General features: G+C 42.7%; 1 protein-coding gene across 1 annotated transcript in view; it reads right to left on the bottom strand.

The window, feature by feature from the left end:
• Positions 1-16,187: 16,187 nt before the first annotated feature.
• IL12RB1 (interleukin 12 receptor subunit beta 1) overlaps positions 16,188-18,306 on the bottom strand; it is a 252,964-nt gene continuing 250,845 nt past the window's right edge. The window contains exon 15 of the mRNA XM_077256322.1: positions 16,188-17,148. Within this exon, the coding sequence (XP_077112437.1) occupies positions 16,774-17,148 (375 nt within the window). The 3' untranslated portion in view covers positions 16,188-16,773. The remainder of the gene's footprint in view (positions 17,149-18,306) is intronic.

Consider the following 18,306-nt stretch of genomic DNA (forward strand, 5'->3'; position numbering starts at 1 on the left):
TAGTATATATATATATATATATATATATATATATATATATATATATATATATATAGTACTACCTGAGTATGTTAAGGGACACTCGCTTGGCAACGGGATTAAAGCACTCAGGCACGGTTTCTCACAGAAACAGTCTATTTGGTTTATTTAGGCATCATAAACCACATAATGACAGTTCATTATATACATCCCCGAAACATAACAACCACCGACAGTCTGTTCCAATGGCAGATACTTCTCTGCCCGCAACCCCCTTATCTGGAGTTACCTTACAGGAGCTCCTGCTCCACACACTGACCCCTGTCAGTCCTGGTTCCCAGGGAAGCCGTCCCAGGCTCTGCAGATACTGCCTCTCTGTGCACTATTCAGGAAGTCCAGTCCCAGGCACTTCCAACAAACAGGCCATCAGTTCATGGCCTCACCATGTGCTTCCAGGAATCCAGTCCACTCCAGGACATTCCAACACACAGGCCATTCACAGGACGTCACACTCTGAACATTCCAGTCCATACACTCTGAACCATGTGACCAAACCCTGGTCACATTATGTAGCTGTAACCACCCCCATAGGTGGGAGGTATGTGTGGTTAGTCAGTTGCGCCCAGCTCTCTGACTAACCCTGCAAGCCTCCCTTTTAACTATACAAATACTTGTGGGACTACAGGTCCCAGAACAAAAATACTACAGGCTTACAGCGCAGACTCCCTCTGCGACAGATACCAGCCATTTACAATCATGCTAGACACAGTTTCATTATCACCATTACAGATACGCCTCCATGCGTATCCCGAGGAGCACATACAGTGCCCCCTGGCTGTAACATGGGTCACTGCATCACTATATATATATATATATATATATATATATATATATATATATATATATATATAGTTATTATTTTATTTCCCAATATACAAAGGAAATGTGTCATCCTAAACTTTAGGCCTCTTTAGAGATCATTTAATCTTCAATTTGCCTAACTGTTCACAAAAACAGTAATTTTGTCAAGGGGAGCCCAAACTTTTACATGCCACTGCATATCCCACCCATGCTGTTCCCATGTGGGTGTAGCTGGCTGGGACTGACATGTAAAGGCAAATGTTTTTTGCAATTTATTAAGCTGTTTTATGCCAGAATTCTTGTGTACATCAAAGTTAAGGCTATGTGCACACATTGCGGATTTGCCTGTGGAATTTTCCATGTGGATTCTGCATCTCTTGGCAGAAAACGCAGGTCAAAATCTATGCATTTTTTATGCGGATTTTGTGCGTTTTTCCTGTGGATTTGCTGCAGATTTCATGTATTTTTTACCCCTGTGTTTTCCTATAATGGAATGGGTGCAGAAACGTTGCAGAAACGCACAAAGAATTGACATGGTCCTTTTTTTAATCCGCTGCGGATTCCGTGTGGAATTTTCTGCACCATTTGCACAGCATTTTTATTTTCCCATTGATTTACATTGTACTGTAACTGACATGCAGTTCTGCAGCGTTTCTGCACAGAAAAAACGCTGCGGATCCGCAGTAAATCCGCAACGTGTGCACATAGCCTAAAAAGTAACTACACTCATTTTTCATAAATCAATAATGCAAGTAATGATAATAAACTGTATAATATTTTTTTTACTTTATATAGATTCCACTAATTAATTACTAAAAAGTGTATACTAAAAAACTGCTTAAACCTGTCTACAAGTCTGTCTGCGGTGAGGGATCAAATTACCTCTTCTGCCTTTACATGGGACTTGTCACTAAATCAAAAATGGTCTGTTTTTTCCTGCTGCTCCCCTGAATATTTTTAAATAAATAAAATTTGTATAACATTTTTGTGTTTGTGTTTTTTTTTTAATTTCTGGGTTAGTAATGGTGGTGTCTGATATACGCTTCTCCATTAACAACCCCATAAGGCTTGAGGTCAGCTGACATTACAAAGCTGACGTCAACCCCATAAACCAATACTCTGATTTCCATCGCACTAGGTAATCAAGAAGAACCTGGTCAAGTGCCAGAATTGGCTAATCTCCTGTGATGCACAAATTCTGGGGCGGCTGTGGTCTGGTATTTTTAGCCTGGGAAGGGGCCAATAATCAGAGACCTTTCCGGCCTTATAATATAAGCCCACAGCTGTCTGCTTTACCTTGGCTGGTAATCAAAAATAAGGAGACTCAACGTAATTTTTTAAAATTATTTATTTATTTATTTAATATGGCTAAACACCCTTTAGTGCCACATGAAAAGCACTAAAAGGTACTAGTTTATTTTATGTAAGGAGCATTAAATATTTACAGAATATCTATATATTCTATCTAATCTATATATCTAATCTATCTATCCTTCTAATCTATCTATTCTACTATATCTTTATTCTATTCTGATGGCTCGGGCTGTGTATTTACTGTACTTGGCTGATGAAACGTTGACTTTCCTTTGAGATGTGTGCATAAAAATTTTGCGGCACACACATGGTTTGTGTGTTGGCCAATTTTTTTCTCACACCCTTTGAAATGCATTGGCTAGACGATCCGATTCTCGCATCCAATCGATTTTTTCCTCAGTTCGATTGGAGGTGAGAAAAAAAGTCACAAATGAGCATTGACTCATTAAATACCATTGGTCAGAGTGCAGTGTGATGTTTTCTCGCATTGTACTACTCCGTACTATAGGCCAGTGTGAGTGAGCCCTAAAGACATGCTCCTAAGTGTGCTGTGAACTACACCCTTTTGGTAAATGCCATAAAATTAGGACTAAGTATAAAGGCCCATAAATTTGGAATAGTATGGTGGATTTTATAAAAACAACTGAATTCTGAGGGGAGCAGAAGGAATAAAATACAAGCAAAAACTGGTCACTTTTGACCTAGTGACAGGTCCTCTTTAAGTCTATGGTTGGGGTAATTGGAGGGGAATAAAAACAGAAAAAGCAGAAGGAGAAACTGCTGCGGCTTCCATTTTGAATATGAAAACCTCACATAAATAGATTATTGTAGATTTCTGAGGTTGCAGCCTAATCCTGGCTATTGAAGGACCTAAATAAGGTAGCAGATTATGTCTCTGATCATCTGCTAGGAACCATTATATGTCCGGTGCCTAATACAACAGCAAGAAGTTCAAAAGAAAAAAAAGTCTTCTTAACGAAAAATATATACATAATTTTATTTTTACATGTGGAAGGTCTCTGGGAAATTCTGTGTGGAAGAAACGTGAAAGTAAGAAATAGAGTATTGGTGTCATAAAATTGCCCAAATAATTGTCCAAATTACTTGAAAATTACTGCGCTATACAGTGTTTGCAAAAAAAAGGGGCTTAAAGTAAACTCATAACTGTGCCTTACAGTGTACAAATGATTTATTCATGCCATACCCTGTTAATGCTTGTATATTCAGCATTTATCATTTCAATAAAGAAAGATTTGCCATAAATAGCTCTATAACGAGGTACATGGCAAGCTACCATGAAGGACGTGTAGATTAGGTTACTACTATTATACTCTAGTAGGGATGTTGCAGGTTTCTAGGAGACTCCAGGTCAGGTGCATTTTTTGCCCATGCTATAATCCAGATAAGCGTGGTATGCTGATTTATTTGCTTTTCCTGTAGTAATAGTCACATATAATTTTCTAGTAAGGATATATATCTGAAAATTATAGAAATGATCTTTTCAATGCTAAAGACACCACAGCCATGATGTGTTATTTATAATAATGGAGAAAATAAGTGACAATCATCAGTTCAGTATAGTACCTGGTGGATGCAAAGAAACCTGTAGAGTTAAGCTTATCCTCCATTTATTATGCCTGAAAATCACACTTTAATATATGCGACACAACATTTAGTACAGTATATCTAGCTATTAATGCCATCTCCAGTGATTTGTAATCTTTAATACACAGCGGCATTGTTAAATAAATTGCTCACAAATAAGACCCATTGTGGATGCTGTTATTAATAGGGAACAAGCAGTTTCTTATATAACCTGATTGATTTCCCGTTTTGTAGTTTATCTACTATAATGTTTAACCTCTTGCTTCATTGAGATCAGGGACAGACATACCACCTTTGCATATTGATTGTGATATCACATTACTGTAATAGAACAGTCAAGGTGCTCTGCTAATGTCATGAAATGACAGTTCTAGGTAATGTCTCTGTTGTGCCAAATTTAAGCTACTTCTTCATGTCTGTCTTCACAATGTTTCAAGGTATATCTAATGCTTTGGAAACTTTTTTTGTTCTATTCTCTGGACTGATAACTTTCAACAATGAGATCCATTTGCTTTGTTGTAAGCTGTTTATGGACGATGTTTTTTTGTTGTAAAATTCATCATGATTGGGAAGGGGTTTCCACAAATTGACATAGTTATTTAATGTTGATCATGTGGGCACATAAACTGTACCAATGCGATCGTCGCCAGAAGCTTGGCGTAAGTGCTAGCTGAGCTCCGGTTATTATGGCCTATCTCTTAAACCCTGTAAAACCATAATTAATAGTGATCACAGCATTTAGAATGCTATGACAGGGAGGGACTCTGTCTCTCACTCAATCGGCACCCTCGCAACATGACCTCTGGCTGTCGATAGTAGCCATGGCAACCAGTCATCAAATAATGATCTTCGGGTCGGCCAGCTATGGTGGCCTGTTAGACCATCCCAGGAGTATGGTCTAAAAGGCATTCTGTCAGTGCCATACTGACAAGTCTAATGCATTGTTGTACATGTGTTATATATAACAGTGTTGTTCATGCACACTATAAGAGAAGAAAAATAGTGACTTCACTCAGTGACATGTGACTGACGGGTGTGGGCCTAAGCTTGCAAAACTGCAGGTTACAAGAGAGGAAGGGTACATACAACTTGAGTGGGGAAAAGGTGAGGTCGTGGTGGAAGGGGAAAAAGGCTTGGAGTTCGACAAACACCATCTCATCTTATCCAAAGACCTCTGACAACATCTGTTACTGGACGGGTTACTCCACTTCCTTTCTTTGGCAGCCACACAGTGGTATGCCTTGTAGATGAGGGCCAGAAAGAACATGTGCTCCAGAGGATGGCAAGTGCTGCATCAAGTGACCTTTCCTCCTCTTCTTCCACCTTAACATCACACACAGTATAATTCTCAGAGGTGGCACCCCAATCACCCTTATTTTCCCCGATTCACAAATTTTTAAATGTCCAATTGACTATGGGGAACTGTCATTCGGGGAACTGTCATTCTGCAGAGCTGTTCACACATTCTATTCCATAGGCATAAGAGGTCTGCTCCAAAGATTAACCTCAGTCACAGTCCAGCAGTTTGTCCTGTTTCCCATACTCCACCCTCTCTCAGCACAGCAGCCAGCCCTCGGTCCGTAGTTGTGGTCACGTAAAAGAATGTTTCCGCCTACACTTTTCAGAGCTAAGAGCTTGAACTCCAATCTGTTGGCCATGGAAATGCTGCCTTTCCGTCTGGCGGATGCAGATATTTTCAGATAGTTGATGGCTGTCGCAGTCCCCCAGTACCAGTTGCCCAGTCACCATTACTTGTCTAAGAAAGCTGTGCCTGCGCTACACTATACAACATCACCCATGTATTTTACCTCTGACAACTGGATGAGCAAACATGGGCAGTGCATTACATCTTGCTGACTGGGAACTGTGTGACTCTGGTGGCTGCGGGGGTAGATAGTTGAGTGGCTGCTCCACAAGTCTTTTGAATCCCCAAGGCTTGCAGGACACTTCTCTGCATCTAAGACTTCTTCTACTGCTTCTGGCTCCTCCACTTCCTCTAGGGCATCCACCTGTGCCCTCAACCTATCCCTTAATCTGACATGCTATCCAAAAGTGCAGATAGAATCCCCCCACTTCCGTATTGCACAGCCACGACTCACCACAATCAGACAGTGTTAGAATTAATATGCCTTGGAGATTGCAATTACACAGCTCAATATTTTTGCACAGCTATACAGGCTGAATTAGAGCAATGGCTGTCTCTACTGAACCTGAAGGCCATGTGTGATAACAGTGCAAGCCTGGTGCCAACGCTGGGGCAACCTTACACACATGCTTTGCGTGGCTCACATCCTCAACCTGGTAGTACAGCAATTTCTTTGCCACTATCCGGGCCTGGAACTGCTGCTACAAAAAGCACAGTTGCTGTTTGCTCACTCCCGATGATCACACCCCACAGGTCATTGATTTGCATAGCAACAGAGGTCTTTCAGCCTGCTGGTTAACTGTTTGATTTGCAATGATCCAACACAGTGGAGTTCCACTCTGTGCATGTTGCAGCAACTATGGCAGCAGCGACGAGCCCTGGTGCAGTATGTCCTTTTGTATAGCCTGGGCCAACGCAGTACGCATGTGGTGCAAATGCTTGCAGAGTGGACACAGATGAAGGACCTCTGCATCCTTCTGTACAGTTTTGAAATGGCTGCTAAGATGATTAGAGCTGACAATGGCATCATCAGCATCATTTTCTCGGTCATCTACATGCTGGAGCACACTTTGAATAGTCTGGGTGAAGCCGTAGTGGTCCCAGAGGAAGAGGTGGAAGCAGAAGACGATGTGGAAGAGATAACAATATCTCAACGTTCTGGACTGTCATCGCACAGGCAGGTACTATAGGATCACCTTACAGTGATCAAGGGGGGCTCATGGTACCAGACAAGCTGTTAGTGAAGGTGCAGGAGCCGAGGAACGAATAGAGGAAGACGAGATGATGGATGCACAACTAGAGATGAAGAGGATAATGATTCTCCCTCTGTTGTCTGTGTTTGGCGGTAGGGGATAGAGGAAGCAACCTTGAGTGTTACCCCACCACCAAAACACCATCGACTTGGACCTCATGGAAGCACCCGACACATAGGCGCATTCTTGATGCATTATCTTCAACATGATGAACATATTCTTAGGGTTATAAATAGTGCTGACTACTGGGTTGCCACTCTGTTACTTCCATGATACAAGAGTAAATTTAGCCAAATGATTTTCCCCCTGCAAAGGGACACGCATATGCTGGAGTATCGAAACATGCTTGTAGACAATCTTAAGAGTGGTTTTCCCCAAGACAGTAGTGAGGCACACAGTGTGCATCGCAGTTCTAGACGTCCAACCCCAGGGAAGTAAAGGCGTCATTGCAAAAACATTAGCAGCAGCAGTGTAAGTGGCATAAGCAATTTCTATGAGTCGTTTCACACATTTTTTACACCAACCCATGCACCAGCAGAACAGAGTACAAGTCTGACATGTTGTGAACCACTGGAGAGTATGGTGCAGGAGTATCTGGAGTTCACTATCAATGCCATCAGGGTAGTTTAGACCCTTTTGCGTTTTGGTCTTCAAAAATGGAAAAGTGACGTGAGCTCGCCTGTTACCATGGAGGTTTTGTCATGCCCGTCAGCCAGCATTCTCTCAGAATGCGTCTTCAGCGCTGCTGGTGATGTCATGACGGATAAGAGCATTCGTCTGTTCCCTGAAAGAGTACACCACCTAACTTTCATCAAAATGAACCAGTCATAGATCTCCAATGACTTTTGCACCCCAGTCACAGACTGGGCAGACTAGTGGATGGTGTCGTTTTTAGTGTAATGCATTAATCTTGCATTATGGCAGTCTGTGACACCTTTGTCATGGCTTCTCTACCTGTTGTTGCTACTGCTGCTGATGTTGCAAACAATTTTTTGTGATTTGAAGACTCGAAGTTTGGTCTCCATCTGGTAGGTTGCCTTTAGTGGAAAGTGTGTCTGAGGCCTATTATAATATTTGTACTCTGTGGAAATTAATGCCACTTTAGTGGTGCGTGACAATAATTTTTGGAAATGTAGAGACTCCAAGTTGGGTGTCCATCTGGTGTGTTGCCTATAGCAGATGTTGTGTTAGAGACCTATTAGGCTATGTGCACACGTTGCAGATTTTGTTGTGGATCCGCAGCATTTTTGGATGCGCAGAATTGCATCAAATCCGCAGTATACTGCACAACCAATGTTAATCAATGGGAAATCCAGAATTGGTGTGCACATGCTGCTAATTTGCAGCATTTTTATTTAATTTTCAATTATGCACCCATTGACTTCCATTGAGTTAACCAAATCCGTAGCAAAACCGCAGGTGTAAAAAGATTTGCGGTTTTGCTGCAGAGTTGCGTGCGAAAAACGCTGCAGATAGGGAGGAGGAAGAGTGCGTGGGTGGAGACTATGTGTGAGTGGAGAGGATGTGTGTGTGTGCTGGTGTCTTTATGTGTCTGTGTGTATCTGTGTGTGTCTGCGGGGGTCTGCGGGTGTGTGCGGGTCTGTGTGTAGGCAGGCATCGTCCGATGGGACTGCTAGTCCCATCCAGCTATGTCTGCTGTCACATACAACAGTGACAGCATTAGCCGATGATGGGGCAGTAGTCCCATCATCCAGCTACTGTGTGCAAGTGTAAAAAAAACACATATAAACATACAGTACATACTCACCAAAAAGCTAATCCCTGATGCCCTTGATCGCATGCAAAAATAAAAAATAAACCAACCCAATACTCCCTGTTCTGATGTAGTCCATTTAATAACGAGTGTCCCACAACGATCTCCCATGTAGAGCTGTCACATCGGGAGATGTGACCGCTCTACGGGGCTCCGGTGTACAGTGACAGGAGGTGATCTTCCCACAGTGGATCACTCCACCACCGTGAGGTCACCGGAGTTCGTCCTGTCATTTGCGGCACTGCTGCGTGAGAAAATTCTCACACAGTGGTTGTGCCGTAAAGTGAGAGCACGAACTTCGATGAACTACACTGCGGGAGTATTATCTCTGGTCACTGTATCATTGGAGGCCCCTGTAGAACGGTCACATCTCCTGATGTGACAGCTCTACACGGGAGATTTTGGTGGGACATTCGTTATTAAATGGATTACATCGGAACAGGGAGTATTTGTGTTGGTTTATTTAAATTTTTTGCAGGAGATGGAGGGAGTTGAAGGAATTAGGCGTATAATAAATATGGGAAACTGTGTGGTGTTTTATTTCATTAAAATACATTATTCTGGCTGTGTCTTTATTTAACATGTAACAATTATAGGATTAGTAATGGATAGATGTCTTATTGACGCTTCACCATTACCAAGCCATGGCCTTGATGTCAAAGGTGACAACACAAATTTGACATCAACCCCACAAATATTACCCCACTTGCCACCTCTACAGGGCAAGTGAGAAGAGCTAAGTGTTAGAATTGGCGCATCTTAGAGATGCACCTTTTCTGGGGCAGCTGAGTGCTGATGTTTTTAGCCAGGGGGGCCAAAACCATGGTCCCTTCCTAGGCTATTAATATCAGCCTGCAGCTGTCTGCATAGCCTTTACTGGTTATTAATTAAGGGAGAACCCCACATCATTTTTTGGGGGGCTCCCCTATTTTAACAGCCAGTAGAGGCTAAATATACAGCTGTGAGCTGATATTAATAGCCTTGGAAGCCCCATGGGTTTTACCCCCTTCTCAGGCTATAAACATCTGCCCCCAGTCGCTGGCTTTCCCTCTGCTGGTTTTGAAAATTGTTTGGGAGACCACGCCATTTTTTTTCCATTTTTTAAAAATTAAACAGATATTGCGGTAAGGCCGAGGTCACACTTGCAAGAAATGCACACGAGTCTCGCATCTCAATACCCGGTACTGTCACCTGCACTAGGGACCAGAGTGTGCGGCTGCATGTATTTCTATGCAGCTGAACGCTCCGGTCCAAGTCCTGGCATCAGTGCTGGGAATTAATGCAAGACACTCGCACAAGTTTTTTGCAAGGGTAACCCCGGCCTAACTCAGATTTTGTGTGTGTGTGTCTTTATTTAACTCTTTATGTACCATTTTATTATGTTCATTACTAAACATTGGGCTTGGTATTATCTATCTATCTACAGAATCTATTATCTATCTACAGTATCTATCTATCATCTATCCACCTATGCTCAGAGTGAAAAGTGAAATCTTGGAGGCCTAAGAACCATCTACTGTAGTTACCCCAGCATTTTTACCCTTCTTTTCCCTTAACCACCTCAGATGGGCATGGTCAGATACCAGCTTAAACCTACAGCCTAGCAGCACCACAGGGTATCTACGGACCATTTTATGGCTAAGAACTCCTTCTCGATGATGGCATAGTTTCTCTCACATGAAGAGAGCTTCCGGCTCCGATATAAGATGGGATGTTCCTCCCCATACAATTCCTGAGACAGCATGGGTCCCAATCCGACATCTGACACATCTGTCTGGACGATGAACTCCTCGCTGGAGTCTGGCATGACCAGAACCGGATGTTTACACAGATCCTGTTACAGCTCCTGGAAAGCCATCTCAGTCTCAGCAGACCATTTAATCAACAATGATCTTGTGCCTTGAAGGAGGTCCATTAATGGCAATCATGGCGAACCTTGGGATAAACCGCCTGTAGAAACCCACAATTCCAAGAAATGCCCTCAGTTGCTTCTTGGAAAGGAGTTGTGGTCATTTCTGATTGCCTCAATCTTGTTCATCTGAGGCTTGATTTCACCCCTCCAGACGACATAGCCTAGGTATTTGGCCTCCTCCTTCCCTATGGCACTTCTCCTTCGGCAGATCCATCCATGCAAGAATATGAACAAGTTCCTGGGCAATACTCTTGGCCGAGTAGGTTCTTAGTGGTACTGCTTCAGGGTACCGGGTCACATAGTCCATGACCACTAAGATGTTTTGGTGCCCTCATGCAGATTTAATTAGAGGACCCACTGGATCCATGGCTATGCTGTCAAATGGGACCTCTATCACAGGTAGGAGAACTAGGGTACTTCGGAAGTGAGTAGAGGGAGTGGTTGTCTGGCAGGTGGGGAAGGATCTACAATAATTTAGGATGACTGGGTAACACCCCGACCAATAGAACATCTGCATTATTCTCTCCTGTGTTTTCTCTGCGCCCAGATGTCCCCCCAAAACATGTGAATGGGCCATGTCTAAAACCTTCCGCTGGCAGGAACCTGGAACCAACAGCTGCTCCACTAACTCCCCTCTCCTCAGTGTGGTCACCCGATATAGTAACTCGCTATTGGTTGCAAAGTGGAGGTACCTGGTGTCAGCCCCCTGCTCTTGAGCAACCCTATCTATCACAGACATATTTTTGAGATCACCTTTTAAAGTAAGATCCCGCATTTGAGCAGAGCCAAAATTTTCCCCTCAAACCCCCAGATCAGGAACCTTGGCCTCTCTGACCACCGTCTCATCCTCGCCACCCACCAGGACACACAAGGGGAACTCCTCCACCTCTGGCTGTGACAGGGATTGATCAGGGTTGAGTTGGCTTCTGTCTGAGTCACTTAGCAACCCCGCCTTTCCCCACAGTCCCAAAACAGGTTGAATCTCTGCCCGATTATCACGGGGTGTAGCAAGTCTCTCACAACCTCAACCTCATGGGACTCAGTGTCACAGTTTGTTTTATATACACTCTGGCAACGGAGTAGTCCTTGGCATCGCCGTGGATACAGCAGATGCCCACGTGTTTTCCTGGGATCAACTGGTGGGATCATTTGCAGTCCCCATCACCCCCACAGCATTTGCAGTCCCGATCACTCCCACATCATTTGCAGTTCCCATCACCCCCACATCATCATTTTCAGTCCCCATCACTCCCACATCATTTGCAGTCCCCATCACCCCCACATCATCATTTGCAGTCCCCATCACCCCCACATCATCATTTGCAGTTCCCATCACCCCCACATCATTTGCAGTTCCCATCACCCCCACATCATCATTTGCAGTCCCCTATCCCCCTTCACTTCATCTGCAGTCCCCCTTCATCATTTGCAGACCTCTATCATTTCAACAAGTGCAGTACCCCCTCAAACACACTTCATCATTTGCAGCCCCCTATCATTTCATCATCTGCAGTACCCCCTCAAACACACTTCATCATATGCAGTCTCAATCCCCTCACCTCACCCATTTAAAAAAAACAAAAATGTTTTTTATACTTACCTCAGTCATTCCCGGGCTGTCTAGTGTTTTCAGCAGTGAAGCAGCTAGAATGTATGGGCTGCTGAGAGGCCCATACATGCTAGCACATTCACTACTGAGACGAGGAGAAAGTATGGGGTGTAGTCAGGACCTGCAGGGAGCCCATACATTCTAGCTACAGCCGAGCAGGAGCTGCGCAGCCGACTAGGTAATACGGCCGTGCACAGCTCCAAAAAGGCTCCTGGGCCCCATCGCCAACGTGCACGCCGTACTGCACAGTATTTTAGTGCATGATGGGGCCCGATCAGTAGAAGCACACCAGTGGGGCCCCTGATCTGCGGGCCCCTCTGTGTACTGCTGCTGACCGGACCTCATACAGCAGTAAGGACAGTAATGCCCTGATGGCGGCCCTCCTTTCCTTGAATAAATAAGATTGGTTCAGGTGATCACCTAATCAGAAGCACATTAAGTAGATGGAATTCAACTGACACTGGAATGGAATGGCTGTCAGACATGTAGAGAAGCTGATTTTTTTTAAAACTGTGCAGTGGTCTCTTAAAGTCTTGTTTGATGATTATGAGTTCATGAGGGATCTGTCCTGTCTAACAATTCTGATCGGTTTCTTTGAGGAGATGTTCCAGACTGGACAAAGTAAGACTGATTGTTTCTAGACATTTCAAAGGCAGCTCATACTGTGCTACGTGAAAGGTTGATACATAAAATGAAAACTATGGGATTAGGTGAACATACTGTATGTGTAGATGATTTGACAATTGGGTTGGAGATAGGGACCCAAGGGTGATTTAAAATGGAACACACTCTAGGTCACAGTTAACAGTGAGTTACCTTAGGACTCAGTATTTAATATGTTTATTAAAGGGATTCTCCAGGAATATGATAAAATAGCCTCCTTTATGTAATTCAAACGGCAGCCCGTCCTAGTCACATGTCAGGACGGGTTGCAGTCAGAAAATCACAGCTCTTAAGACCTGTGTATTAAGTGACAGAAGAGCTGCATCATAAGCACATAAATTACTCAGCTGCTGGAGCAGGGCTGTGACATCAGAAAAAATAAATCTTCAGCTGACTGAGCACAAAGGATATTTTTTTCCCAATCCTCAGACCTCTGTGTGCAGTGTGCACCAAGCGACGTTAATTCACCTTGCTTCGGGTATTTGAGTAGAATTTCAGTAGACTTCTTTACCATTACAACGTGAAGGAGTAACTAACTAAGAAATACATTACATTTGTGTTGGATTATGTGGTTTTAACCCCTTCATGACCCAGCCTATTTTGGCCTTAATGACCTGGCCGTTTTTTGCAATTCTGACCAGTGTCCCTTTATGAGGTAATAACTCAGGAACGCTTCAACGGATCCTAGCGATTCTGAGACTGTTTTTTCATGACATATTGGGCTTCATGTTAGTGGTAAATTTAGGTCGATAATTTCTGAGTTTATTTGTGAAAAAAATTTTCACATTTTGAATTTTTATTCTGTTAAACCAGAGAGTTATGTGACACAAAATAGTTAATAAATAACATTTCCCACATGTCTACTTTACATCAGCACAATTTTGGAAACAAATTTTTTTTTTGCTAGGAAGTTAGGAAGGGTTAAAATTTGACCAGTGATTTCTCATTTTTACAACAAAATTTACAAAACCATTTTTTTTAGGGACCACCTCACATTTGAAGTCATTTTGAGGGTTCTATATGGCTGAAAATACCCAAAAGTGACACCATTCTAAAAACTGCACCCCTCAAGGTGCTCAAAACCACATTCAAGAAGTTTATTAACCCTTCAGGTGTTTCACAGCAGCAGAAGCAACATGGAAGTAAAAAATGAACATTTAACTTTTTAGTCACAAAAATGATCAATTTTTTTATTTTCCCAAGGGTAAAAGGAGAAACTGGACCAAGAACGTTGTTGTCCAATTTGTCCTGAGTATGCTGATACCTCATATGTGGGGGTAAACCACTGTTTGGGCGCACGGCAGGGCTCGGAAGGGAAGGAGCGCCATTTGACTTTTTCAATGAAAAATTGGCTCCAATCTTTAGCGGACACCATGTCGCGTTTGGAGAGCCCCCGTGTGCCTAGACATTGGAGCTCCCCTACAAGTGACCCCATTTTGGAAACTAGACCCCCCAAGGAACTTATCTAGAAGCATAGTGAGCAATTTAAACCCCCAGGTGCTTCACAAATTGATCCGTAAAAATGAAAAAGTACTTTTTTTCACAAAAAAATTATTTTAGCCTCAATTTTTTCATTTTCACATGGGCAACAGGATAAAATGGATCCTAAAATTTGTTGGACAATTTCTTCTGAGTACACAGATACCTCACATGTGGGGGTAAACCACTGTTTGGGCACATGGTAAGGCTTGGAAGGGAAGGAGCGCCATTTGACTTATTGAATGAAAAATTATCTCCATCGCTAGCGGACACCATGTCACGTTTGGAGAGCCCCTGTGTGCCTAAACATTGGAGCTACCCCACAAGTGACCCCATTTTGGAAACTAGACCCCCCAAGGAACTTATCTATAAACACAGTGAGCACTTTAAACCCTCAGGTGCTTCACAAATTGATCCGTAAAAATGAAAAAGTACTTTTTTTTCACACAAAATTTCTTTTAGCCTCAAGTTTTTCATTTTCACATGGGTAACAGGATAAAATGGATCCTAAAATTTGTTGGGCAATTTCTCCTGAGTACGCCGATACCTCATATGTGGGGGTAAACCACTGTTTGGGTGCACGGCAAGGCTCGGAAGGGGAGGCGCGCCATTTGACTTTTTGAATGGAAAATTAGCTCCAATCGTTAGCGGACACCATGTCGCGTTTGGAGAGCCTCTGTGTGCCTAAACATTGGAGCTCCCCTACAAGTGACCCCATTTTGGAAACTAGACCCCCCAAGGAACTTATCTAGAAGCACAGTGAGCACTTTAAACCCTCAGGTGCTTCACAAATTGATCCGTAAAAATGAAAAAGTACTTTTTTTTCACACAAAATTTCTTTTAGCCTCAATTTTTTCATTTTCACAAGGGCAACAGGATAAAATGGATCCTAAAATTTGTTCGGCAATTTCTCCTGAGTACGCCGATACCTCATATGTGGGGATAAACCACTGTTTGGGTGCACGGCAAGGCTCGGAAGGGGAGGCGCGCCATTTGACTTTTTGAATGGAAAATTAGCTCCAATCGTTAGCGGACACCATGTCGCGTTTGGAGAGCCCCTGTGTGCCTAAACATTGGATCTCCCCTACAAGTGACCCCATTTTGGAAACTAGACCCCCCAAGGAACTTATCTAGATGCATAGTGAGCACTTAAAACCCCCAGGTGCTTCACAGAAGTTTATAACGCAGAGCCGCGAAAATAAAAAATAGTTTTTCTTTCCTCAAAAATGATTTTTAGCCCGGAATTTTTTATTTTCCCAAGGGTAATAGGAGAAATTGGACCCCAAATGTTGTTGTCCAGTTTGTCCTGAGTACGATGATACCCCATATGTGGGGGTAAACCACTGTTTGGGCGCACGGCAGGGCTCGGAAGGGAAGGCACGTCATTTGGCTTTTTGAATGGAAAATTAGCTCCAATCATTAGCGGACACCATGTCGCGTTTGGAGAGCCCCTGTGTGCCTAAACATTGGAGCTCCCCCACAAGTGACACCATTTTGGAAACTAGACCTCCCAAGGAACTTATCTAGATGTGTGGTGAGCACTTTGAACCCCCAAGTGCTTCACAGAAGTTTATAACGCAGAGCCATGAAAATAAAAAATAATTTTTCTTTTCTCAAAAATGATTTTTTAGCCCACAATTTTTTATTTTCCCAAGGGTAACAGGAGAAATTGGACTGCAAAAGTTGTTGTCCAGTTTCTCCTGAGTACGCTGATACCCCATATGTGGGGGTAAACCACTGTTTTGGCACACGTCGGGGTTCGGAAGGGAAGTAGTGACGTTTTGAAATGCAGACTTTGATGGAATGCTCTGCGGGCGTCAGGTTGCGTTTGCAGAGCCCCTAATGTGCCTAAACAGTAGGAACTCCCCACAAGTGACCCCATTTTGGAAACTAGACCCCCAAGGGAACTTATCTAGATGTGTGGTGAGCACTTTGAACCCCCAAGTGCTTCACAGAAGTTTATAACACAGAGCCGTGAAAATAATAAATATGTTTCCTTTCCTCAAAAATATTTTTTTAGCTCAGAATTTTTTAATTTTCCCAAGGGTAACAGGAGAAATTTGACTCCAAAAGTTGATGTCAAGTTTCTCCTGAGTACGCTGATACCCCATATGTGGGGGTAAACCACTGTTTGGGCACATGCCGGGGCTCGGAAGGGAAGTAGTGACGTTTTGGAATGCAGACTTTGATGGAATGGTCTGTGGGCATCATGTTACGTTTGCAGAGGGTGGCATAGGAGCACGGGGGAGCGGACAGGAGGACGGGGGAGCGGAACACAAGACGGAGGGGAGTGGACCACAGATCGGTGGCTTGGGGGGGCGATCGGTGGGGTGGGGGGGTCACGTCAGTGTTTCTAGCCATGGCCGATGATATTGCAGCATCGGCCATGGCTGGATTGTAATATTTCACCAGTTTTTTAGGTGAAATATTACAAATCGCTCTGATTGGCAGTTTCACTTTCAACAGCCAATCAGAGCGATCTTAGCCACGGGGGGGTGAAGCCACCCCCCCTGGGCTGATGTACCACTCCCCCTGTCCCTGTAGATGCCACATAGGCATCATGGGTCGGATTGGCACAGGTTTTCATGACGCCTACGTGGCGTCATGGGTCGGGAAGGGGTTAATAGATGGAATATCTTTTAAAGATGTATACCATTTTATCCTGCAAGAAGAAGTCATCTAAGATTCAGTTGTAAAAATGTCTACAGCATTTAGGCTTAGTAAGGTATCATTTTCCATTGGGTCTTCTGTTTGGTGAGGTAAATCATTGTTTATTTTCTCAAAGAACTGAATACCAGTATCCTTTTCTACTATGGGACTCATGGGCGTGACTTGCTTCCTATACTCAAACTGCAGATCTATCTCTACTTCTGTGTCAACTTCAGTTATGACAAGATCACTATTGAATAGATTCTTGTTGCAAATCAAATTTGGAATCTCCATTTCCTTCACAGCTATGTCATTATCTTCAGTCTTCACACTAGACTCTATTATCAATGGCTCTGTACTTTGTTCTTCAGGGCTGGAGGGTACAAGGCACCGTTGGTTTGAAATCTACAAGTACATTAATAAAACTATGTTAGTAACATGTTTCTACTGTTCAAAAGGCAGTACAATGTTGTCTCCAATCTGCTAAAACTTAAACTTCTTTAAGTTTTTATGCTAAGGACTGGTTCATTCTAACAATGTGGTCTTTGGAGCAAAAAAAGGTTATATATTAATACCTAATTCAATTTACAGACCACCAGTTTACATAGAAGGAAAATAAATGGATGTGAGGTATCACGTAGTGTTACTTGCTAATGTAGCACATGTCTGAGGAGAAGCTGCTAAGAAGCCACTTCTTAATCGTTGCAGAGGCTTTCTGTTGTATCATTTGGGATTAATTGCAGATGTTTTGCTTATTGTTATTTGCCAAATGATTTTTCGGAAACTGCATAGACAGTAAAAATAAGCAAGACATTACCAATTCAATTCTGAAGCTGCTTCTTCTTAGCAATCACACCTCAAATGCGGTCTACAGAGTGCCAATCACTACACAGGACCATTGGTGAAGTGAGTGTTAACACTTAAGGGGAACTTTATTAAATTGTAAAATATCCTTCCCCAGTAAACACCATTGCTTAGCATGAGATTTCTAGCTACAGTGCCTTCAAACAGTATTCATACCCTGTGAACTTTTCCACATTTTTCACATTACACCCACAAACTTAAATGTATTTTATTTATGACTTTATGTGATATACTAACACAAAGTAACAAGTTTTTGTGAAGTGGAAAGGAAATGATACATGGTTTTCTAATTATTTTAAAAATATAATATGTGATGTGCATTTGTATTCAGTCCCCTGTAGTCTGACATCCCTAAATAAAATCAAAAGTGACCAAATGCCTCCAGAAATCACATAATTTTTAAATTGAGTCTACCTGTGTGTAATTTATTCTCAGTATAACTACAGCTGGTCTGTAAAGGCCTCAGAGGCTTGTTCGAGAACATTAGGGATCAAACAGCATCATAAAAACCAAGAAACACACCAGACATGTCAGGGACAAAGTTGTGTACAAGAGTCACAAATGTCACAAATGTTTGCTACTTTGTGCTGGTATATCATATATAATAAAATGTGTGGATGTAACACAAAAAATCTGTAAAAGTTCTCCTGATATGAATATTTTTTCAAGGTACTGTATGCGTGGTTAGTTATAGAAGTT

This window comes from Ranitomeya variabilis, chromosome 1 (genome assembly GCF_051348905.1).
Source record: "Ranitomeya variabilis isolate aRanVar5 chromosome 1, aRanVar5.hap1, whole genome shotgun sequence".
Taxonomy (NCBI): Eukaryota; Metazoa; Chordata; class Amphibia; order Anura; family Dendrobatidae; genus Ranitomeya; species Ranitomeya variabilis.